Below are 25,830 nucleotides of genomic sequence, written 5' to 3'. Positions count from 1 at the left end.
TTGTTTTGTAATTAATCAGTTCTTGGGGTTTTAATCTTTCCAGCTAATCCCCTGTTCATCAAACCCATCCATCTGCCCATCTCAGCCAGCTCCTCCATTTCTCTCTCTCTCTCCTTCTCTTTCTCTCCCTCCCCCTCACTCTCCCTCCCTTCTTCTCTCTCCCTCTCTCTCTCCCCCTCTCCCCTCTCCCCTCTCCCCTCTCCCCCTCTCTCCCTCTCTCCCTCCCCCCTGCCAGTCCTTCCACATTCTACCCCTCCCCTGTACACACACAGCACCCCGGGACAGGCAGCTCCTGATTAAATCCTCCTTTGCTTCCGTGTCTGTCTGTGGGCAAATGGCGATTAAATGGAACTGCCCTTGGACCAATGAGATCCAGGCATTCTCCCCAAATCTATTCGCTGAATCGACCGAGTCCCGACTTTATATTTTAAAAAAAAGCAACTCGGCACCTTTCCAAGTTGGTTTGGATTAATTTAGTGGGACATGTGTGTTTACTGACGCAACAGCCAACTGCTTTTTGACACAGAGTGAGTCCTTTCTTGACCCATTTGGGATATACTGTCTCTGCAGCCAGATCTCAGCATCACCAGGGGTGAGTTTCTATACACACTTTTCTCCGGAGGGGATGGCTTGGACTGAGTGATACTTTAACCCTTGAGCACAGGAGGATTATCTCTGCTCTGAAGTGGGGGAGACAAGGACCAGAGAGCACAGCCTCGGAATAGATGGATGTCCCTTTAAAACAGAGATGAGGAAGAATTTCTTTATCCCGAGGGTAGTGAATCTTGAATTGATTGCCACCGATGGCTGTGAAGGCAGTCACTGGGTATAAAGTGGAGGTGGGGGGCTGATAGGCTCTTGATTAGTTACGGGGAGAAGGTAGGATAATGGACTGAAAGGGAAAATAAATTGCCCATGGCCTAATTCTGTTCCTATTTTAAGTGATTGTCCCTTTATCTTGTAACTGCGTCCCTTTGTTTAGCATTTGTGGAAACGTCTCGACATCTATCGTGTGCTTCCTTGTGCCCTGAGGAACGATGTTTCATTTAGCGGGTTGAATGACAATTAAACTTCAACTTGAACTATAGGTTCCTGATCTTTAAGGGCGTCAAAGGTTACGTGGAAAAGGCAGAAAAATGGTGTTGAGAAGGACAATAAATCAGCCACGAAGGAATACTGTGGCAGACTCGATGGGCTGAATGGCCTATTTCTGCTCCTTTGTCTTATGTCTAATGATTGGGATTGATGCAAAAGACAAGGCTTTCTTACCCGAGCACAAAGTTCACATCAGGGTGAGAGTGCTGCGGATTTAAATGAGGTCTGAAAATGTATATTACAGGAGATGGTGTAGGACAGGGCGTCAGGTTCCCTGGCTCTCTTTCAGGGAAGATGGGGCCTGTACAGAAGAGATGGTTTGCGCCAGAGCTGGAGGGGGACTAATGTCCCTGTGATAAGGTTTGCCGGTGCTGCATGGGGACAGGTGTTTAAACTAGAGTTTCAGGGGGATGGGAACCAGAGTGCCAGAACAGATAGTGGAGAGGTTTTGGAGACAGATGTTGTTAATACCTCCGATAAAAGTCAGGAATCAAAAGGTTGAGCATGGTGCGACTAATGTTCGGAGCTGCGTATGCAGGAAGTACTGTAGGAAAGGCAGATGAGCTCAGGGCACGGATCGGCACGTGAAATTATGATTGTAGCCACTGGTGAGACTTGATTGCGGGAGGGGCAGGACTGGCAGCTCAATATTCTGGTGTTCTGTTGCTTTAGACGTGACCGAGCGGGAGGGATTAAAGGGGGGAGGGGTGGCATTACTAGTCCGGGAACGTGCCACAGCAGTGCTCAGTCAAGACTGAAGAATGCATCTAATGAAGTTTTATGGGCGGAACTGAGAAATAAGAAAGATATGGCCACATATAGACCACCCAACAGTCCACGGGATTGAGTGGGACAACTTGTCAAGAGACTGCAGACTGTTGCAAGAAACGTAAAGTTGTTACAGTACGTGGTTTTAACTTCCCACATATTGTCTGGGACTCCCATAATGTAAAAGGACTAGATGGAATAGAGTTTGCCAAATGTGTTCAGGAAAGTTTCCTTAATCAGTACATAGAAGTCCCGGAGTAAGAGTGTGTGATGCTAGATCTCCAATTGGGGAATGGGACAGGGCACGTGACAGAAGTTTGTGTAGGGGAACACTTTGCATCCTCTGATCATAATGTCACTAGTTTCAAAGTCAATATGCCTCGATTCCCAGCATAGCAGGTATGGGGAGGTAGGACCAAATGAGGTACTTTAAGGAGTATACGAAATGCGAGAGAACGCTTAAGAAAGAAATCAGGACGGCTAAAAAATAGCATGAGGTTGCCCTTGTCTGCTAGGGCAACCTCTCATAAGGGATTCTACAGATATGTTAGGAGCAAAAAGATTGCGAGGGACAAAATTGGTCCTCTGGAAGATCAGAGTGGGAATCAATGTGTGGAGCCAACAGAGATGGAGAAGATCTTAAATGCATCTGTATTTACACAGGAGACTGCCACAGGGTCTATAGAAGTGAGGCAAAGCAGTATTGAGGTCATGCATCCTCTGCAGATTACAGAGGGGGTATTTGCTGTCCTGAGGTAAATCAGGGTGGATAAATCCCCAGGGCCTGACAACGCATTCCCTCGAACCCTGTGGGAGCCAAGTGCAGAAATGCCGGGGCCCTAGTAGAGATATTTAAATCATCCATGAGATACCAAAAGATTGGAGGATAGCTAATATTGTTCTGCTGTTTAGGAAAGGCTTGAAAAATAGACCAGGGAATTACAGGCCGGTGGGCCTGTCATCAGTAGTGCGAAAGTTATCGGAAGGTATTCTAAGGGACTGGATTTTGAGTATTGGATAGACAGGGACTGATTAGGGATAGTCTACATGGCTTTGTGCTTTTAGGTCAACCCTAACCAATCTTATAGAATTTTTCGAGGAAGTTACCAGGAACGTTGATGAAGGTAAGGCAGTGGATGTTGTCTACATGGACTTCAGCAAGGCATTTGATGAAGTCCTGCATGGGAGGCTGTCAGGAAGGTTCAGCTGCTGGCCATTCAAGATGAGGTAGTAAATTGGATAAGACATTGGCTTTGTGGGAGAAGCCAGTGAGTGGTAGATGGTTGCCTCTCTGACTGGAGGCCTGTGACTAGTGCTGCAGAGACTGGCGCTCGATCTGTTGTTGTTTGTCGTTTTATCAACGACCTGGATGACAATGTGGTTAACTGATTCAGCAAATTTGCAGATGACGCAAAGATTAGGACAGCGAGGAAGACTATCGCAGCTTGCAGAGGGATCTGGACCAGCTGGAAAACTGGGCTGAGAAATGGCGGATGGAACTTAATGCAGACAAGTGCGAGGTGTTCCACTTCAGCAGGGCCACCCAGGGTAGGTTTTACACAGTGAGTGAGCGGTAGAACACTGAGGAGTTTGGTAGAAGAAAGGAATCTGGGAATACAGGTTCATAATTAATTGAAAGTGGTGGCACAGGTAGATAAGGTCATAAAGAAAACTTCTGGGATGTTGGCCTTTATAAATCAAAGTACTGAGTACAGGAGCTGGGATGTTATGTTGAAGTTGTATAAGACATTGTTGAGGCCTAATTTTAAGTATTGTGTGCAGTTTTGGTCACCTACTTACAGAAAAAATGTAAATAAGGTTGAAACAATACAGAGAAAGTTTACAAGGATGTTGCTGGGTCTAGAGGACCCGAGTTACCAGGAAAGATTGAATAGGTTAGAACTTTATCACCCATGGTGGGGGAGTCTGGTACGAGAGGACATGACTTAAGGATTGAAGGGCACCCATTCAGAACAGAGATGCATAGAATTTTTTTTAGCCAGAGGATGACGAATCTGTGGAATTTGTTGCCACGGGTGGCAGTGGAGGTCAAGTCATTGGGTGTATTTAAGGCAGAGATTGATAGGAATCTGAGTAGCCAGGGCATCAAAGGTTATGGTGAGAAGGCGGGGGAGTGGGACTAAATGGGAGATTGGATCAGCTCATGATGAAATGGCGGAGCAGACTCGATGGGCCGAATGGCCGACTTCTGCTCCTTTGTCTTGTGGTCTTTAATCTTTGGAACGTAGAAGATTGAGGAGAGGTTTGATAGAGGCATATAAAATGATGAGGGATATAGATAGGGTCAATGCAAGCAGGCTTTTTCAGTTGAGGTTGGGTGACACTACCAGGGGTCATGGGTTGAGGGTGAAAAGTGAGATGTTAAGGAGAACATGGAGGGAAGCTTCTTCACTCATGCGGTCGTGAGAGAATGGAATGAGCTGCCAGCACAGGTGGAGCATGCGAGCTCAATATCAATGTTTAAGAAAATTTTGGCTAGATACATAGTTAGGAAGGGCATGGAGGGCCATGGACTGGCTGCAAGTCAATGGGACCAGGCCTTTTAAATGGTTCGGCATGGACTAGATGGGCCGAAGGGTCTGTTTCTGAGCTGTGTATCTATGACTTTATCACTCTATGGCTCTATAAGGGTTAAATATAGGTAGAGAATCCTTATAGGATAGCGGTAGGAATTGATCCTTGGCACTGTGAAGCAATCACGCTAACTACCATGCTTTCGTGCCACATTGGATGACGAATGAACAGATGCTCAGCTGTTACATTGTCTATGAAGGACCACAATCTTTGTTTTGATTTTAGATATCTTCTAGGTGAATATGTTTTTTTAAAATCCCTTTACGCCGGATGAAAATGAATAGTGCAGAGTCGTTTCTGGGAAAGGGGAAAACCATTGAAGAATTATCAGCTTCTGTGGAATGCGATGCAGCTAAGGGTTTAAAATACTAATGATTCTGGATGCGATCAGACGCTGTGGCTTGGTGATGGTTTCCCAAGGATATTGAGATTTGTACCCCAGAAACTTGTAAGTCCAGGGGAGTGTGAAGGTGGAAATAAAGACCGAGGTGAACACAGTGCAACTTGACAATGAGAAGGGCCACGTGATATGCTTCGGTAGGAGGAGATTGGCAAGATGACGTAAGTTGGAGAGCGTGGTTCTAAAGAGTAAGTGTTGGGGTATACATTCGATGGCCATTGAAGGGGGCAAGGCAGGATGGGAGAGTGTTGAAAAGATTCCGATGTTCCTATGCATTTTTAAGCTGGTAATTGTAATCCGTTTTCTGAACAGCATTTACCATTCCCTGTTAAGGAACCCCAGAGGGGTAGTTCCCTATTCCCTGTTAAGGAACCCCAATGGGGTAGTTCCCCATTCCCTGTTAAGGAACCCCAGTGGGGTAGTTCCCCATTCCCTGTTAGGGGACCCCAGTGGGGTAGTTCCCCATTCCCTGTTAGGGGACCCCAGTGGGGTAGTTCCCCATTCCCTGTTAAGGGACCCCAGTGGGGTAGTTCCCCATTCCCTGTTAGGGGACCCCAGTGGGGTAGTTCCCCATTTCCTGTTAAGGGACCCCAGTGGGGTAGTTCCCCATTCCCTGTTAGGGGACCCCAGTGGGGTAGTTCCCCATTCCCTGTTAAGGGACCCCAGTGGGGTAGTTCCCCATTCCCTGTTAGGGGACCCCAGTGGGGTAGTTCCCCATTTCCTGTTAAGGGACCCCAGTGGGGTAGTTCCCCATTCCCTGTTAAGGAACTCCAATGAGGTAGTTCCCCATTCCCTGTTAAGGAACCCCAGTGGGGTATTTTCTTATTTCCTGTTAAGGAACCCCAATGAGGTAGTTCCCCATTCCCTGTTAAGGAACCCCAGTGGGGTATTTTCTTATTTCCTGTTAAGGGACCCCAGTGGGGTAGTTTCCTATTTCTTGTTAAGGACACCCAATGTGGTAGTTCTCATGATTAAGTTGTGGTGTATTGAAAACTCCCAAGTTCATATTTACTCACATTTTAAACTCCCTAATTAACGTTAAGTCATTGAACATCAAACCAAACAGCACAGGAACAGGCCCTTCAGCCCACAATATTTAACCTATCCCATCAGGCTGCACATGATCTATATTCCTCTGTTCCTCATAACCTTATAAACCCCTAACTGGTCTCCTCTCAGCTTCCACTACTCCGGAGAAAACAACCCAGGTTCGTCCAACCTCTCCTTAAAACGATGCTCTGTAATCCAGGCAGCATCCTCTCCGAAGCCTCCACACCCTCCCGTATGGGGTGACCACAGCTGAATGCAATACTCCAATGTGGCCTAAATAGAGATTTACAGATCTGCAACATGATTTCCTCACTCTTGAACGCAATACCTCGACTAATAAAGGCAAGGTTGTCATCATGCAAATATTTCTCTTCATGCCACTTTACCTGTCTCCCTCATCCTGTGCCTCTTTGTTCACAACCCTTCCGGTATGTCTTGGCGTTGTGGGAGGAAACTGGGGCTCCCAGGGAAACCCACGCAGTCACAGGGAGGATGTCCGAACTCCACACAGACAGTGCCCAAGGCCGGGATTGAATCTGTATCAGGCAGTGGACCCACCGGCTGTGGCACTATCCGCTCCAGGAGAAACCCACCCTGTGTCTAGCTGGCAGAACTTTCCTTATGAGTCAAACGTAGGCCCAAGGAAAGATCTTAAGGTTAGCTCTACTTGCCACGCGCACATCAAAACGTGCAGAGAAGTATGTCGCTTTGTGTCAGCAGCCAACACAGTCCGCGAGTGTGACAGGGCAGTCCATATGTGGCGCCAGCATAGCACGCCCGCCCCTCACTGTCCCTAACCCGGTCACCTTGGGACTGTGGGAGGAACCCAGAGCGCCCGGAGGAAACCCACGCGGCCACGGGGAGAACATGCAAGCCCCTCACAAACCGTGGCAGGAATCGAACCCTGATCGGTGGTCGCTGTTGCTAACTGCAGCACTACCACGCTGCCCTGAAAGCGACTTGTGTGGATGGAGACATTGGTTTGCATAGACAAGATGGGCCGAAGGGATTGTCTCTGTGCTGTCTGACTCTTGATCGGAGTCCACAGACTGCTTTGCTTAATGGTAATGGATAATGGCGTCAATACCTTGGGAACCCCTGCTCCAGATTCAAGACTCAAGACTCAGATTTATTGATCACGTGTACGTGGAATCAGAGCCCGCCGGTGGTGTAGTGGCATCAGCACCGGACTTCGAGGCGAGTGGTCCCGGGTTCGAATCCAGCCGGCCCCTTGCACGCTGCATTGAGCGTTGAGCCAGCCACTCAGCCTCGTAAAACAAAACAAGACAAGTACTAAGAAATGGCGAGAAAATGTCGCCCAGTGCACCACAAAGATGAAGGAGAAGGAGAACCACAGTAAAATGGGTCGGCTGCGTTTTAAAATTAATTCACGCGATGTGGGCATCATCACCCATTGCCCATCCCTGACAGCCAACACACACAAGGGTGTGCTGAGGGCCGCCCACAAGTGCACCAGCAGACCTTACCCACAATGCTCGGCAGAACAACACAAGGGCAAGAACCAACAAAACAAGCCCCGTTCCTACCCCCCCCACCCGGGTACATAGACAGTCCACCAACCCCTATATCTGGGCTTTCTCTGACTGGCCTTTACCAAGTTCAGCGTTCAGGATTAGTTCACAAATTCATTAGAATGGATGTTAAGAGGGTTAAAAAAAAAGCATTCTTAATAAGGATCAGATCTGTTGGTACAGGACCCAGATGTTGCCCTCGCTCTTATGCGTGTGTTGCTAATCCCGTTCAGAGTCCGCATAGACCATCTGCAATTCCTGGAGCCACAGCCATGCAAAGGACATCTCCCTGCTTGGCGATCAGTCGAATAGTCCTGTGAGCTAAATTTAGCATCTTTTATTTTCACGCAGAGGGACTTTATTTTATTACTTTTAGTTGCTTAGCGATACAATGCGGTGACCGGCCCTCCTGGCCTGATAAGCCCGCGCCATGCACGTACACCCATCTGACCAATTATCCTAACCCTTAAGACCATAAGACATAGGAGCAGAATTAGGCAATTCGGCCCGTCGACTCTGCTCAACCCCATTCTCCTGCCTTCTCTTGGTAACCTTTGATGCCCTTACTAATCAAGCTCCGCTTTATATTTAGCCAACAACGTGTCCTCCACAGCCATCTGTGGTAATGAATTCCACAGAGTCACCACCCTCTGGCTAAAAGAATTCCTGCTCATCTCTGTTCTAAAGGAACGTTCTTATATTCTAAGACCTCTGGTTCTAGATACCTCTACTATGGCAAACATCCTCTCCACATCCACTCTATCTAGCTCTTTCAATATTCAGTAGTTTTCAATGAGAATCCCCCCTCATTCTTGTAAACTCCGGTGAGTGCAGGCCCAGAGTCATCAAACATGCCTGTGGTGAACTACATATACCTGTCTGGACACGCCCCCTGCTGACTGCTCCTGTGGCTCCTCCCACAGACCCCTGTACAAATGCGATTGGAGGCACTGCTCCTCCCTCAGTCTCCAGGATGTTGTGTGGTGGTCTCTTGCTACTAATCGTGATCTCTTGCAGCTAATAAAAGCCTATCGTTCGCCTCCCATCTCCGAGAGTTATTGATGGTGCATCAATGCCTCATTTGCTAACCCTTTAATTCCTGGGATCATTCTGTGAACCTCCTCTGGACATTCTCCAAAGCCATTCTTTCTCAGATCAGGGACCCAAAACTGCTCACAATACTGCCCATGAGGTCTGACTAGCGCCTTATAAAGCCCCAGCATTACATCCTTGTTTTTATATTCCAGTCCTCTTGAAATGAATGCTGATATTGTATTTCTCTTTCTCATCACTGATTCATCCTGCAAGTTAACACTTAGGGAATCCTGCACAAAGACCCTCTAGTCCCCTTGCACGTCTAATCTCTGAAATTTCTCTCTATTTAGCATAAACTCTATGCATCTATTCCTTCTACCAAAGTGCATGACCATACTCCTCTCTACACTGTGTTCCATCTGCAACTTATTTGTCCATTCTCCTCATCTTTCTGCAGCCTCACTGCCTCAACATTATCTGCCCCTCTTTGTAATATCTTGGCCACAAAGCCATCAATTCCATTACCTAAATCATTGATACAGAATGCGAAAATAAGCGGAGTCAGCATCAACCCCTGCAGAACCCCTAGTCACAGGCAGCCAACCTGAAAAGATCCCCTTTATTCACACTTTTTGCCTCCTGTCTGTCAGCCAATCTTCTATCCACGCTAGTATCTTTCCTGTCATATCAGGCACTCTGATCTCGTTTAGCAGCCTCGTGTGCAGCACTTTGTCAAAGACCTTCTGAATATCCGAGCAAGCAACGTCTACTGGCTATCCTTTGTCTATTCTGCCTTTTATTTCCTCAAAGAATTCCAACAGGCAAGAGAGCTCCCTTTCAGAAAACCACACTGACTTCAGCCCATACGTCTTTGGACTGTGGGAGGAAACCGGAGCAACCGGAGGAAACCTACGTGGTCACGGGGGAACATACAAACTCCTTTTAGACAGTAGTGGGAATTGAACCCAGGTTACTGGCTGTAATAGCCTTTCACTCAACACTGCGCTGATCCCTTTTATTATTTTTCACTCTGAGGAATCTCTTGTGTTTAGGACTGTGCTTCTGAATGTGATTGTGGGAGCAGATGACACCATTGCCTGTGATATTTTATTTTGTCAGTGTTTGATCTCAGACAATTTAAAAGACCAGGCCTCCCTGTTGCCATAGCATCATGAACGCGGCAGGGAGGGAAGGGAGTCCATTCCTGTCCCACTCTGGCAGACACAGTGGGTGGGACCATCTGCAATGAGTGTGGAGTATGGAAGCCCCTGCCCACCAGGCAAAGCAATTCTTCCTGATTGGCTGAAGCATGACAACTGCTAAGCACAGGCGAATCACAAATAGCGAGACTGCTTTTCGTAGCACCCTTCACAACTAAAGGCTCTGGAGCCAATGGAATCCTTATAAATTATGCTAACTACAGTAACCCTTCAACCAACTAGCGCTCAGCAAGTTTGATGTAAGAGTAAAGAAAGAAACACACAGAAAATGGCGGAGAACTCACCTATGGAGGGAAATGGATGTTTTGGGCTGAGACCCTTCATCAGGGCGGGATTTGCCCATTTAGGATGTCACGTAGCATAACGTTAGCACAAAGCTATTACAGCTTGGAGTGTCAGAGTTCGGAGTTCAGTTCCGACACTGTCCGTAGCTTATACGTCCTTCCCGTGAGCGAGTGGGTTTCCTCCAAGTGTCCCAGTTTCCTCCCCCTGTCCAGTGTCGTAGATAGTAGGTTATCTGGTCATTGTAAATTGTTCTGTGATTAGGCTGTTGCTAAATAGGTGGGTTATTGGGCAGAGCACTCATTGGGCTTGTTCTGTGCTCTACCTCTGAATGAAAAAATAAATAATTTCCACACCTGGATGCTACTCAACCCACCAAATTCCTCCAGCAACTTGGAGATTGCTCCAGATTCCAGATTTTGCAGTCTTTGGTATCTCCACAAGTCAAGTGATCAGAATTTATTTATTATTGTCGCACGCACTGAGATGCAGTGAAAAGTTTGTCTTGCAGCCTGTTCTTACAATTCAAACCTCCGCACAGTGAACTGATGTAGAATGAGGTGAAACGATAACAGAACGCAGAATAAAGTGTAACAGCTGCGGAGAAAGTGCAGGGCAGTTAGATAAGCAGGTGCAAGGTCATAATGAGGCAGAACGTGGGGTCAAGTATCATTCTTATCGTCAAAGAGGATCATTTCCCTTCTGGTGTTGGCAGAGAAGCAGGCACTGGCCTAGGTATGAAGGGAAGCCTTTTGCAGGTTTTAGTTAACAAGACTCCCTTTTAGCAGCTCCAAGAGAGAGGATCTGTATTGAATTAAATAGTGTTTGGTGAACTTACCAGCCCTAAAATCTCCGGTCTGTCATTCTGGCCTCTTGTGCATCTTTGTTACCTAGCCACGGACAGATATGGCACACCCTGACTCCTCTCCTCCTCCTCCTCCTCCTCAGGAAACCCACCTCTCTAAACCCATAGAGTCACATAGACCAGAGGCAGGCCTTTGGACCTACTGAGTATCAACACCTATTAACGGTAATCCGACACCGATCGTAATTTATTTTTTTACCCTCCCCACATTCTCATGAACTCTCGATGAATTCTACTTCTCAGTGTGAGAAGGAACAATTTACTGTGGCCAATTAACCCACCATCTTTGGGATTTGGGACGAGACCCACACTGTCATGTGGTGCGTGGCCAAGTGGTTAAGGCGTTGGACTAGCGATCGGAAGGTTGTGAGTTCGAGCCCCAGCCGAGGCAGCGTGTTGTGTCCTTGAGCAAGGCACTTAACCACACACTGCTCCAGTCCACCCAGCTGAAAATGGGTACCGACAAAATGCTGGGGGTTAACCCTGCGATAGACTGGTGTCCTGTCTGGGTGGGGGGGGGGGGGGAAGTGAGTCTCGTACTGTCAGTCACTTCACGGAAACCGGCATAAGCACCAGCCTGATGAGCCTATAAGGCTCGGGACAGACTTTAACTTTCACCACACTGTCCTGGGGAGAACATGTGAACTTCCACACAGTTAGCACCCAGGTGCAGGAACCGTGAGGGCGAGGATTTACTAACTTTGCAGGTGCTTTTGCTGCTTTAAAAAAAAGATTACCATTCTTCGAAGGGTCTCGGCCCAAAATGTCGACTCTTTATTCCTCTCCATAGATGCTGCCTGGCCTGCTGAGTTCCTCCAGCATTTTGTGTGTGTTGCTCTGAGCTTCCAGCATCTGCAGAATCTCTTGAGTTTCTGGAATATTGTTTGTGGAAGCTCTGGATTTATTGCATTTTTGGGGTGTTTATTTAAAATGTCCAATTGCCAATAATTAAAGTAACCAATATAATTTGTTTATAGGTGCATAGATTTATGGAACATTACAGCACAGCACAGGCCCTTCAGCCCACAATGTTGCACCAACCCTTTAACCTACTCTAAGATCAACCTAATTCTTCCCTCCCACACAGACCTCCATTTTTCTATCATCCATGAGCCCATCTAAGAGTTTCTTAAATGCCCCCAATGTATCTGCCTCTATCGCCACCCCTGGCAGAGCGTTCCATGCACCCACCATTCTGTGAGTAAAAACCTATCTCTGGCCACCCCCCGACGAAGGGTCTCGGCCCGAAACCACGGCAGTGCTTCTCCTTATAGATGCTGCCTGGCCTGCTGTGTTCCACCAGCATTTTGTGTGTGTCTGGCCACCCCCTATATTTTCCCACTTTCCATAAAATTACGGCCCCTCATATTAGCCATTTCCACCCTGGGAAAAAGTCTCTGGCTGTGTACTCAATCTATGCCTCTGATCATCTTATACACCTCTATCAAGTCAGTTTATCACCTTGTTCAACAACTATTACTATATAAAAAGTGTCACAAAAGAGTCCTGTCACTTGGAATGTGATGTCTGTGGAAAACCTCGTGAGAAAGAAAAGCACGTATGGAGGTCAAAAGTAACACTTCCTTAAAGCAGCCAAACTAAAATTGTTCTGCATAAAAATACCCAGTTCTCTGGGAACATGTAATGTAGGAGATTTCAGGCAGCACTTGGATTTTAAGAAAGGGTCGTAAAGACAGCTTTTGGCACATCGGCCTTCATAAATCGAAGTATTGACGACAGGAAACAACACACAACTGATGAAGGGTTTTGGTCCAAAATGTCAACTGTACTTTTTTCCACCGATGCTGCCTGGCCTGCTGAGTTCCTCCAGCATTTTGTGTGTGTTGCTTTGGATTTCCAGCGCCTGCAGAATCTCTCATTTGTACTGACTACAGGAGTTGGGATGTTATGTTGAAGTTGTCTAAGATGTTGGTGAGGCCTAATTTGGAGTATTGTGTTCAGTTCTGGTCACCTACCTACAGGAGAGATGTCAATAAGATTGAAAGAGCACAGAGAAAACTTGCCGTGATGTTGCCAGGTCTTAAAAGCCTGAGTTATAGGGAAAGGTTGAATAGGTTAGGACTTTATTCTCTAGAACGTAGAAGATTGAGGGGAGATTTGAGAGAGGTAGACAAAATTATGAGGGGAGTAGATAGGATACATACATAAAGGCTTTTTCCACCAAAGTTGGGTGAGACTAGAACTGGAGACCTTTGATTAAGGTTGAAAGGTGAAACGTTTAAGGGGAACACGAGGAGGAACTTCCTCACTCATAAGGTGGTGAGAGTGTGGATCAAGCTGCCAAGTTAAGTGGTGGATTCAGGTTTGTTTGCAACATTTAAGAAACATTTGGATAGGTATATGGATGAGAAGGGTATGGAGGGTGGTGGGACTAGGCAGATTAATAGTTCAGCATGAACTAGATGGGCCAAAGGGCCTGCTCTGTGCTATAGTGTTCTGTGTCTCCATGACTCCGAGGCAGGGAACCAGAAATCTAAAGCAAGGATGTCCGAAGTTATTCATCCATCCTTGTTTGTACAGTTTCCCATCTCCACAAGGGGGAACAGCATTTTCATAACTGCAGAACATCCTAAAGTAAATAATTTTAAAGATGTGACCACGATTGCTGTTTGGGAAATGTGGCCTCTACTGAGAAAGGTCTCTGATGTAGCAAAGATAACCAGGTCATCTGGTCTCGTGTAGGAGCGTTTCTGGATGGGTAAATCTGTTCTGGATCTTGGGGTTAAATTCTCCACTCTCCGCCAAGGCTGAGTCTATTGTGACTTTAAGGATGGGCAGATGTAGGATCAAGAATGGGCCATTTGGCCCCTCAGTCCTAATCTTGCTCCTGGATCAGTTGCTGCCACCATCACCATCAGAGGGACAAGAGCGAGATCAGTGGAAGAAGTCGAGTATCTCGGCACTGTCATTTAGCCTCAGCCTTACCGGACAGTGAGGTCAGCAGCAGGATTTGCAAGGCCAGCCAGAAGCTTGGTTGACTGCGATCCCTTGTGTAGAACCAGCACAACGTCGGCCTGACCGCAAGAATAAAGGTGTTATGAAGCTGTCGCCCTCAGCAGTCTTCAGTACGGATGTGAAACCTGGACCGAATGCAGAAGGCACCTCAAAATGCTAGAGGGATTCCGTATGCATAGTCTGAGGTCTATTCTTGGCCTCCATTGGCAGGACCAGGTCACAACCCTAGAGGTCCTTGACAGGGCAGGGACCACGGGTGTTGAGGCCATGAATGTAAAAGCAAAGCTTTGGTGGACAGGGTTTTCCATAAGTGTCCCATATCTTAGAAGGGATGTACTGATGTTGGAGAGAGTTCAGAGAAGATTCACTAGGATGATTCCTGGAATGCAGGGGCTAACATATGAGGAGCGTTTGTCGGCTCTTGGACTGTTTTCATTAGAGTATAGAAGAATGAGAGGGGATTTCATAGAAACATTTCGAATGTTGAAAGGATTGGACAGGGTAGATGTGGAAAGGCTGTTTCCCTTGGTGGGTGAGTCCAGGACAAGAGGCCACAGTCTTAGAATTAGAGGGTACCCATTTAAAACAGAGATGAGGAGAATTTTTATTTAGCCAGAGGGTCGTGGATTTATGGAATTTGCTGCCACATACAGGTGTGGAGGCCCGATCATTGAGGGTGTTTAAGGAGGAGATTGATAGGTATCTAATTAGTCAGGGTATCAAGGGATATGGGGAAAAAGCCGGAAATTGGAACTAGATGGGAGAATAGTTCAGCTCATGGTGGAGTGGTGGAGCAGACTCGATGGGCAGAATTGCTAGGCAAGAGGAATCAAGGCAGACCACGTAAGAGGTTCAAAGACATCATGAAGGCTAATGTTGCACGCCCTGAGTTTGTACTAAAATGGCTGGAACAGAGTGTACTGGACTGGAATGGCTGGCGAGCATTGGTTAGAATCGCTCACAGCAACCTGGAGAAGAGTTGCCGAGCAGTGCTAATCGCTGCCCGACAAAGAAGGAAAGCATTAGCAGAGGCTAGAGATCCAGCACTGTTTTCATGTCCTTGTTGTGGACGTCTGTATCGCTCACAACTTGGACTCAGCAGCCACCTACGAACACACAACAGAACTGCATAATCCGACTGCCATCGCCCAGTCCGACGGACGACCAATCGATCAACCTCGCAGCTTCCACTTTACTGTCAGATCCCTCTGACCAATGACTTCCTTTCAGCCCGGATGGTACACGGTGCAGCTGTGAGAACTGCTGCCCCGAAGCTCCAGGGACGCAGGTTCGATCCCGACCCCCGGCGCTGTCCGCATGGTGTTCGCGTATTGTCCCTGTGATCGTGTGGGTTTCCCACACCTCTATTTCTGTCGGCTGGTAAGTTAATTGCAGCAGGTTGTTCTTAGCACGTGGGTAGGTGGTAGAATTTGAGGGGAGTTGGTGTGAATAAAAGTGTGAGATTAATGTTAGATTTGTGTAAATTATGGTCTGTACAGATTCAATAGGTCTGGCTCTGTGCTGCATTCCTCTGTGACTCCAGGATTTCAGTGCTGAATGCACAAAAGACTCAAACTCCACGTGGACATGGAACACTGTCACATGCGAGCAGCGTCCATCATCAGAGACCCCCACCGTCCAGGCCATGCCCTCTCCCCACCACTACCATCGGGAAGGAGCAACAGGAGCCTTAGGCCCTTCCCCACCGGGTTCAGGAGCAGTCTGTCACAACTAGGGGTCATTTTCAAAAGAAAAGGAAGAGATTTTTTTTCTGTGTCACCTCATGTGTATACAGTGATTGTCTACCTTTTATGTCAAATAGTTTGACTTTGGACTAGTTCTGGATTCTCACTTTGTTTTCCAAGTGTCCCATTTGGGAATAATGGGGATTGGTAAACTCTCTTTGTATTTAGCACTTTTATTCAATTTGGGATTGTTTAGGTGGCACGGATTTTCAATGTCTTACATTGCAGTTGTTGTCTTTGGGGATTATTGTTTCGTCTGGACACCTCTGTTGTCTGATTGGTCCTGAATTCCTCCGTGCTCCAGGGTGTGTTTCAAGGGAGGAGGGGGCATGCCAACCCCCTCTTTGCTTGGTCGTTACAGTTCATGGTCGGGCAAAAGTCTGAGTTATTTTGTGGATCTTCAGGGTTCTGTATAGCGTGCCTGAGCTCTTGTTAGTTTTGCTGGTGAATTTTTGTCATAAATCGTTTGTTTTGTTTGAGTTGCTGAAGTCCCTGTGATCCCTGGTCCTGAGTTTGCCGGTGACCCTTGCCCAGTTATTACCCTACTCCCATCGGGCTCCTGAACAGGCGTGGATGACTTTAGTCACTGAACTGATTCCACAACCTCCGACTCACTTCCAACTTTTTCCAACTCGTGTTCTCAGTATTATTTTTATTGGCACAATTTGTCTTTTGCACATTAGTTCTTTGTCAAGCTTTGTTAATGTGGAGATTTTCATAAAATTCTATTGTATTTCTCTATTTTCCTGCAAGGGAATGACTCTTAAGGTTGCTTATGTTGATGTATAGGTACTTTGATAATAAATTTACTTTGACAACCCACCGGGGTGGAGTGTTCCAAAGATTTACGACACTCTTTTCCTCATCTCAGTTTTGTAACTGACCACATTACGATACACACTTGATGGTCAGTATGAGCACGTTAGGCCAAAGGACTGGTTTCTATGTTCTATCCCCACATCAGATGCCTTGTCAAAGCCATGCAGGAATCTGTTTTATTCAAGTTAAGTCACTTTTATTGTCATTTCAACCATAACTGCTGGTACAGTACACAGTAAAAATGAGACAACGATTTTTCAGGACCATGGTGTTACATGACACAGTACAAAAACTAGACTGAACTACGTAAAAAAACAAAACAGAAAAAAAACTACACTAGACTACAGACCTACCCTGGACTGCATAAAGTGCACAAAACAGTGCAGGCATTACAATAAATAATAAACAAGACAATAGGGCAGTAAGGTGTCAGTCCAGGCTCTGGGTGTTGAGGAGTCTGATAGCTTGGGGGAAGAAACTGTTACATAGTCTGGCCGTGAGAGCCCGAATGCTTCGGTGCCTTTTCCCAGACGGCAGGAGGGAGAAGAGTTTGTGTGAGGGGTGCGAGGGGTCCTTCATAATGCTGTTCGCTTTGCGGATCCAGCGTGTAGTGTAAATGTCCGTGATGGCGGGAAGAGAGACCCCGATGATCTTCTCAGCTGATCTCACTATCCGCTGTAGGGTCTTGCGATCCGAGACGGTGCAATTTCCGAACCAGGCAGTGATGCAGCTGCTCAGGATGCTCTCGATACAACCCCTGTAGAATGTGATGAGGATGGGGGGTGGGAGGTGGACTTTCCTCAGCCTTCGCAGAAAGTATTCAATGGAACAAACACGTATTTGTCTAAATCCCAGAGATATTCACATAATCTTTTCCACTTGTGACACCATGTTCTTCCCCACACTGACTCTTAAGACGGGCAGATAGCAGGAGGTAAAGAGTGGGAATAAAGAGGGCCTTCTCTGGTTGGCTGCTGGGGATTAGTGGTCTTCCACAGGGGGCAGTGTTGGGACCGCTTCTTCCCACAGTGCACGTCAATGACTTGGACGACAGAATTGGTGGCTTTGTGGCAGAGTTTGCAGATGATGTGAAAATAGTTAAAGGGGCAGGCAGGGCTGAAAAAACAGGGAGTCTGCAGAAAGACTTGGACAGATTTGGGGCAATGGGCAAAGAAGTGACAAATGGAAAATAGTGTAGGAAAGTGTACAGTTATGCAATTTGATAGAAAGGATAAAGGTGCAGACTATTTTCTAAGCAGGGAAAGAAAAATCAAAAATTTGAGGTGCAAAGGGAATTGGGAGACCTTGTGCAGGATTCCCTAAAGATTAACTTGTAGGTTGAGTCGGTGGTAAGGAAGATAAATGCATTGTTAGGATTCATTTCAAGAGGACTAGAATACAAGAGCAAGGATATACAGCTGAGGCTTTATAAATCATTGGTCAGACCACAAGTGGAGTATTATGAATTTAGGGCCCCTTTCCTAATAAAGGATGTGCTGGCACTGGAGACGGCCAGAGGTGGTTCATGAGAATGCTCCCAGGAATGACAGGGTTAACATATGAGGAGCGTTTGATGGCTCTGGGGCTGTACTACTGGGGTTTAAAAAATGTAGGGGTGGGGGGATCTCACTAAAACCTATTGAATATTGGAAGGCCCAGATTAGAGTTGGATGTGGGGAGAATGTTTCCTATAGTGGGGAAGTCTGTGAGCAGAAGACACAGCCTCAGAATAGAGGGGCGTCCATTTAGAATGGAGAAGAGGAAGAATTTCTTTAGCCAGAGAGTGGTGAATCTGTGGAATTCATTGCCACAGGTGACTGTGGAGGCCGGGTCATTGGGTATATTTAAAGCAGAGGTTGATAAGCTTCTGACTGGTAGGGGTGAAGGCAGCAGAATGGGGTTGAGTGGGATAGTAAATCAGCCGTGATGGAACGGCAGAGCAGACTCAATGGACTGAATGGCCTAATTCTGCTCCTCTGTCTTATGGTGTAAATTTCTGTCTAGATAAAGGACCAAAGACAATGCAGAGCCCAAGCTTTTCCAACCTGGGGTTTTTCCGAGATGTCCTGATTCCGTTCTTCCCACAATAATGTCCAGGATGCCACATATCTTCCAAACTACCTGCTGCACTTGCATGGTAACCTTGTGCATTTTTGTTCTGCAGGGTCATCTAATACTTAATTGCCAAGTAATATTTGAGTGATACTTGGCCTCGTTCTTCCTGAGCGGTGAAACTACTATCCCTTCCCCCCCCCCCCCCCCACCCCGTTGCATTTTGCCTGTGGACTTTTGACCAGACACTAATCTAGTCTTAGAGTGATACAGCATGGATATAGGCCCTTTGGCCTAATCGGCCCATGCTGACTAATATATCCAATCTAAGGTCATCCCAAATCGTTTGGCCCAAAATCCCTCAAGCTGTGTGTATTTATGACTTAGTTTTGCTCCTGCTTTTGTATCGGGGTGTAGGAGTGTTAGGCAGGGGTGAGGTACTGCCTCTTAATGTTATATTAGAGGTGGTTATGTCACTGAGGATTTCATATGCTGCTGTGGAACGTCATGGTGAATTTAACCATGGGTGCAGTGTTGTCACTAAGTGTTACACCGTAAATAAGGCCATCCTGGGTGCCAGCAACATCACAGAGATTTATCCTGTGCATGTGGGTCTGTCACTAATTGTTACATAGGGTGTGTGCAATCAGATTGTGTGGTTCTACTCTGTGGGCTTGTCGTTAAGTGTTGTCCTGTGTGGGGAGGGGCAGGGGTTCCGTCACTCTGTGGGGATGTTGCATAGAGATTCCTTCAGGGACTTCCAATCACAGTCCCAAAATCTCACTGGAACACTCAGTGACACGGCCTTCGGTGTGTAACGCCCAGTGACAGGGCCCTCGGTGTGTAACGCCCAGTGACACGGCCTTTGGTGTGTAATGCCCAGTGACACGGCCATCAGTGTGTAACGCCCAGTGACACGGCCCTCGGTGTGTAACGCCCAGCGACACGGCCTTCGGTGTGTTGAACTTAGTGACACGGCCTTCGGTGTGTAACGCCCAGTGACACGGCCTTCGGTGTGTTGAACTCAGTGACACGGCCTTCGGTGTGTAACGCCCAGTGACACGGCCTTCGGTGTGTAACTGCCAGTGACACGGCCCTCGGTGTGTTGAACTCAGTGACACAGCCGTCGGTGTGTAACGCCCAGTGACACGGCCTTCGGTGTGTTGAACTCAGTGACACGGCCTTCGGTGTGTAACTGCCAGTGACACGGCCCTCGGTGTGTAACGCCCAGCGACACGGCCTTCGGTGTGTTGAACTTAGTGACACGGCCTTCGGTGTGTAACGCCCAGTGACACGGCCTTCGGTGTGTTGAACTCAGTGACACAGCCGTCGGTGTGTAACGCCCAGTGACACGGCCTTCGGTGTGTTGAACTCAGTGACACGGCCTTCGGTGTGTAACTGCCAGTGACACGGCCCTCGGTGTGTAACGCCCAGTGACACGGCCCTCGGTGTGTTGAACTCAGTGACACGGCCCTCGGTGTGTAATGCCCAGTGACACGGCCTTCAGGTGTGTTGAACTCAGTGACACGGCCTTCGGTGTGTAATGCCCAGTGACACGGCCCTCGGTGTGTAATGCCCAGTGACACGGCCTTCGGTGTGTAACGCCCAGTGACACGGCCCTCGGTGTGTAATGCCCAGTGACACGGCCTTCGGTGTGTAACTGCCAGTGACACGGCCCTCGGTGTGTAATGCCCAGTGACACGGCCTTCAGGTGTGTTGAACTCAGTGACACGGCCTTCGGTGTGTAACGGCCAGTGACACGGCCCTCGGTGTGTAATGCCCAGTGACACGGCCTTCGGTGTGTAACTGCCAGTGACACGGCCCTCGGTGTGTAATGCCCAGTGACACGGCCTTCGGTGTGTAACTGCCAGTGACACGGCCTTCGGTGTGTTGAACTCAGTGACACGGCCTTTGGTGTGTTGAACTCAGTGACACGGCCTTCGGTGCGTAACGCCCAGTGACACGGCCTTCGGTGTGTTGAATTCAGTGACACGACCTTCGGTGTGTAACGCCCAGTGACACGGCCGTCGGTGTGCAACGCCCAGTGACACGGCCTTCGGTGTGTTGAACTCAGTGACACGGCCTTCGGTGTGTAACTGCCAGTGACACGGCCCTCGGTGTGTAATGCCCAGTGACATGGCCCTCGGTGTGTAACGCCCAGTGACACGGCCCTCGGTGTGTTGAACTCAGTGACACGGCCTTCAGGTGTGTTGAACTCAGTGACACGGCCTTCGGTGTGTAACGGCCAGTGACACGGCCCTCGGTGTGTAATGCCCAGTGACACGGCCTTCAGGTGTGTTGAACTCAGTGACACGGCCTTCGGTGTGTAACGGCCAGTGACACGGCCCTCGGTGTGTAACTGCCAGTGAAACGGCCCTCGGTGTGTAATGCCCAGTGACACGGCCTTCGGTGTGTAACTGCCAGTGACACGGCCCTCGGTGTGTAATGCCCAGTGACACGGCCTTCAGGTGTGTTGAACTCAGTGACACGGCCTTCGGTGTGTAACGGCCAGTGACACGGCCCTCGGTGTGTAATGCCCAGTGACACGGCCTTCGGTGTGTAACTGCCAGTGACACGGCCCTCGGTGTGTAATGCCCAGTGACACGGCCTTCGGTGCGTAACGCCCAGTGACACGGCCTTCGGTGTGTTGAATTCAGTGACACGACCTTCGGTGTGTAACGCCCAGTGACACGGCCGTCGGTGTGTAACGCCCAGTGACACGGCCTTCGGTGTGTAACGCCCAGTGACACGGCCGTCGGTGCGTAATGCCCAGTGACATGGCCTTCGGTGTGTTGAACTCAGTGACACGGCCTTCGGTGTGTAACGCCCAGTGACACGGCCTTTGGTGTGTTGAACTTAGTGACACAGCCGTCGGTGAGTAACGCCCAGTGACACGGCCCTCAGTGCGTAACACCCAGTGACACGGCCTTCGGTGTGTTGAACTCAGTGACACAGCCTTTGGTGTGTTGAACTCAGTGACACAGCCTTCGGTGTGTAACGGCCAGTGACACGGCCCTCGGTGTGTTGAACTTAGTGACACGGCCTTCAGTGTGTAACGGCCAGTGACACGGCCCTCAATGCGTATCGCCCAGTGACACGGCCTTCGGTGTGTTGAACTCAGTGACACGGCCTTCGGTGTGTAACGCCCAGTGACACGGCCTTCGGTGTGTAATGCCCAGTGACACGGCCCTCGGTGTGTTGAACTCAGTGACACAACCGTTGGTGTGTTGAACTCGGTGACATGGCCTTCGGTGTGTAACGCCCAGTGAAACGGCCTTCGGTGTGTAACGCCCAGTGACACGGCCTTAGGTGTGTAATGCCCAGTGACACGGCCTTCAGTGTGTTGAACTCAGTGACACGGCCTTCGGTGTGTAACGGCCAGTGACACGGTCCTCGGTGTGTTGAACTTAGTGACACGGCCTTCGGTGTGTAACGGCCAGTGACACGGCCTTCGGTGTGTAACGCCCAGTGACACGGCCTTCGGTGTGTTGAACTTAGTGACACGGCCTTCGGTGTGTAACGGCCAGTGACACGGACCTCGGTGTGTTGAACTCAGTGACATGGAATTTGGTGTGTAATGCCCAGTGATACGGCCCTCGGTGCGTAACGCCCAGTGACACGGCCTTCGGTGTGTAAAGCCCAGTGACATGGCCTTCGGTGTGTAACGCCCAGTGACATGGCCCTCGGTGTGTTGAACTCAGTGACACAGATTTTGGTGTGTAACGCCCAGTGACATGGCCTTCGGTGTGTAACGCCCAGTGTTATGGCCCTCGGTGTGTAACGCCCAGAGACACGGCCGTCGGTGTGTAACACCCAGTGACACAGCCTTCAGTGCGTAACACCCAGTGACACGGCCCTCGGTGTGTAACGCTCAGTGACACGGCCTTCAGTGTGTTGAACTTAGTGAAACGGCCTTCGGTGTGTAACGCCCAGTGACACGGCCCTCGGTGTGTAACGCCCAGTGACACGGCCTTCGGTGTGTAACGCCCAGTGACACGGCCTTCGGTGTGTTGAACTCAGTGACACAGCCGTCGGTGTGTAACGCTCAGTGACACGGCATTTGGTGTGTTGAACTTAGTGACATGGCCTTCGGTGTGTAACGCCCAGTGACACGGCCTTTGGTGTGTTGAACTTAGTGACACGGCCTTCGGTGTGTAACGCCCAGTGACACGGCCCTCGGTGTGTTGAACTTAGTGACACGGCCTTCGGTGTGTAACGCCCAGTGACACGGCCCTCGGTGTGTTGAACTTAGTGACACGGCCTTCAGTGTGTAACGCCCAGTGACACGGCCTTCGGTGTGTAACTGCCAGTGACACGGCCCTCGGTGTGTTGAACTCAGTGACACGGCCTTCGGTGTGTTGAACTTAGTGACACGGCCTTTGGTGTGTAACGCCCAGTGACACGGCCTTCGGTGTGTTGAACTCAGTGACACAGCCGTCGATGTGTAACGCCCAGTGACTCGGCCCTCAGTGCGTAACGCCCAGTGACACGGCCTTAGGTGTGTAATGCCCAGTGACACGGCCTTCAGTGTGATGAACTCAGTGACACGGCCTTCGGTATGTAACGGCCAGTGACAAGGCCCTCGGTGTGTAACGCCCAGTGACACGGCCCTCGGTGTGTTGAACTTAGTGACACGGCCTTCGGTGTGTAACGCCCAGTGACACGGCCCTCGGTGTGTTTAACTTAGTGACACGGCCTTCGGTGTGTAACGCCCAGTGACACGGCCTTCGGTGTGTAACTGCCAGTGATACGGCCCTCGGTGCGTAACGCCCAGTGACACGGCCTTCGGTGTGTAAAGCCCAGTGACATGGCCTTCGGTGTGTAACGCCCAGTGACATGGCCCTCGGTGTGTTGAACTCAGTGACACAGATTTTGGTGTGTAACGCCCAGTGACACGGCCTTCGGTGTGTAACGCCCAGTGTTATGGCCCTCGGTGTGTAACGCCCAGAGACACGGCCCTCGGTGTGTAACGCCCAGTGACTCGGCCCTCAGTGTGTAACGCCCAGTGACACGGCCTTTGGTGTGTTGAACTTAGTGACACGGCCTTCGGTGTGTAACGCCCAGTGACACGGCCCTCGGTGTGTTGAACTTAGTGACACGGCCTTCGGTGTGTAACGCCCAGTGACACGGCCCTCGGTGTGTTTAACTTAGTGACACGGCCTTCGGTGTGTAACGCCCAGTGACACGGCCTTCGGTGTGTAACTGCCAGTGACACGGCCCTCGGTGTGTAACTGCCAGTGACACGGCCCTCGGTGTGTTGAACTCAGTGACACGGCCTTCGGTGTGTTGAACTCAGTGACACGGCCTTTGGTGTGTAACGCCCAGTGACACGGCCTTCGGTGTGTTGAACTCAGTGACACAGCCGTCGATGTGTAACGCCCAGTGACTCGGCCCTCAGTGCGTAACGCCCAGTGACACGGCCTTAGGTGTGTAATGCCCAGTGACACGGCCTTCAGTGTGATGAACTCAGTGACACGGCCTTCGGTATGTAACGGCCAGTGACAAGGCCCTCGGTGTGTAACGCCCAGTGACACGGCCTTCGGTGTGTTGAACTTAGTGACACGGCCTTCGGTGTGTAACGGCCAGTGACACGGACCTCGGTGTGTTGAACTCAGTGACATGGAATTTGGTGTGTAATGCCCAGTGATACGGCCCTCGGTGCGTAACGCCCAGTGACACGGCCTTCGGTGTGTAAAGCCCAGTGACATGGCCTTCGGTGTGTAACGCCCAGTGACATGGCCCTCGGTGTGTTGAACTCAGTGACACAGATTTTGGTGTGTAACGCCCAGTGACACGGCCTTCGGTGTGTAACGCCCAGTGTTATGGCCCTCGGTGTGTAACACCCAGAGACACGGCCCTCGGTGTGTAACGCCCAGTGACTCGGCCCTCAGTGTGTAACGCCCAGTGACACGGCCTTTGGTGTGTTGAACTTAGTGACACGGCCTTCGGTGTGTAACGCCCAGTGACACGGCCCTCGGTGTGTTGAACTTAGTGACACGGCCTTCGGTGTGTAACGCCCAGTGACACGGCCCTCGGTGTGTTGAACTTAGTGACACGGCCTTCGGTGTGTAACGCCCAGTGACACGGCCTTCGGTGTGTAACTGCCAGTGACACGGCCCTCGGTGTGTAACTGCCAGTGACACGGCCCTCGGTGTGTTGAACTCAGTGACACGGCCTTCGGTGTGTTGAACTCAGTGACACGGCCTTTGGTGTGTAACGCCCAGTGACACGGCCTTCGGTGTGTTGAACTCAGCGACACAGCCGTCGGTGTGTAACGCCCAGTGACACGGCCTTCGGTGTGTTGAACTCAGTGACACGGCCTTCGGTGTGTAATGCCCAGTGACACGGCCTTCGGTGTGTTGAACTCAGTGACACGGCCTTCGGTGTGTAACGCCCAGTGACACGGCCCTCGGTGTGTTGAACTCAGTGACACGGCCGTCAGTGTGTTGAACTCAGTGACACGGCCCTCGGTGTGTTGAACTCAGTGACTCGGCCCTCAGTGCGTAACGCCCAGTGACACGGCCTTCGGTGTGTTGAACTCAGTGACTCGGCCCTCAGTGCGTAACGCCCAGTGACACGGCCTTCGGTGTGTTGAACTCAGTGACACGGCCCTCGGTGTGTTGAACTCAGTGACATGGCCTTCGGTGTGTAACTGCCAGTGACACGGCCTTCGGTGTGTAACTGCCAGTGACACGGCCCTCGGTGTGTTGAACTCAATGACACGGCCTTCGGTGCGTAACGCCCAGTGACACAGCCGTCGGTGTGTAACGCCCAGTGACACGGCCCTCGGTGTGTAACGCCCAGTGACACGGCCTTCGGTGTGTAACGCCCAGTGACACGACCCTCGGTGTGTAACGCCCAGTGACACAGCCGTCGGTGTGTAACGCCCAGTGACACGGCCCTCGGTGTGTAACGCCCAGTGACACGGCCTTCGGTGTGTAACGCCCAGTGACACGGCCCTCGGTGTGTAACGCCCAGTGACACGGCCTTCGGTGTGTAACGCCCAGTGACACGGCCGTCGGTGTGTAATGCCCAGTGACACGGCCTTCGGTGTGTTGAACTCAGTGACACGGCCTTCGGTGTGTAACGCCCAGTGACACGGCCTTTGGTGTGTTGAACTTAGTGACACAGCCGTCGGTGTGTAACGCCCAGTGACACGGCCTTCGGTGTGTTGAACTTAGTGACATGGCCTTCGGTGTGTAACGCCCAGTGACACGGCCTTTGGTGTGTTGAACTTAGTGACACGGCCTTCGGTGTGTAACGCCCAGTGACACGGCCCTCGGTGTGTTGAACTTAGTGACACGGCCTTTGGTGTGTAACGCCCAGTGACACGGCCCTCGGTGTGTTGAACTTAGTGACACGGCCTTCGGTGTGTAACGCCCAGTGACACGGCCTT

At 49.8% G+C, this 25,830-nt stretch overlaps 1 protein-coding gene across 2 annotated transcripts in view; it reads left to right on the top strand.

Moving 5' to 3' along the window:
* Positions 1 to 525: 525 nt before the first annotated feature.
* Positions 526 to 25,830, top strand: part of LOC140719423 (excitatory amino acid transporter 2-like) — a 93,761-nt gene continuing 68,456 nt past the window's right edge. Inside the window, exon 1 of one of the 2 annotated variants that reach the window (XM_073034071.1) lies at positions 526 to 592. Coding sequence is in view for 1 of the 2 variants with exons in the window: in XM_073034070.1 (XP_072890171.1) it covers positions 15,136 to 15,198 (63 nt within the window). In the remaining variant the exon portion in view is untranslated. Of the gene's footprint in view, positions 593 to 15,119; positions 15,199 to 25,830 lie in introns of those variants that run through there. The other variant, XM_073034070.1, reaches the window with a different exon arrangement.

This window comes from Hemitrygon akajei, chromosome 31, assembly GCF_048418815.1.
Source record: "Hemitrygon akajei chromosome 31, sHemAka1.3, whole genome shotgun sequence".
Classification (NCBI taxonomy): Eukaryota; Metazoa; Chordata; class Chondrichthyes; order Myliobatiformes; family Dasyatidae; genus Hemitrygon; species Hemitrygon akajei.
Note: the sequence above shows the minus strand (reverse complement) of the source record. Positions and strands in the feature narration are given on the sequence as shown.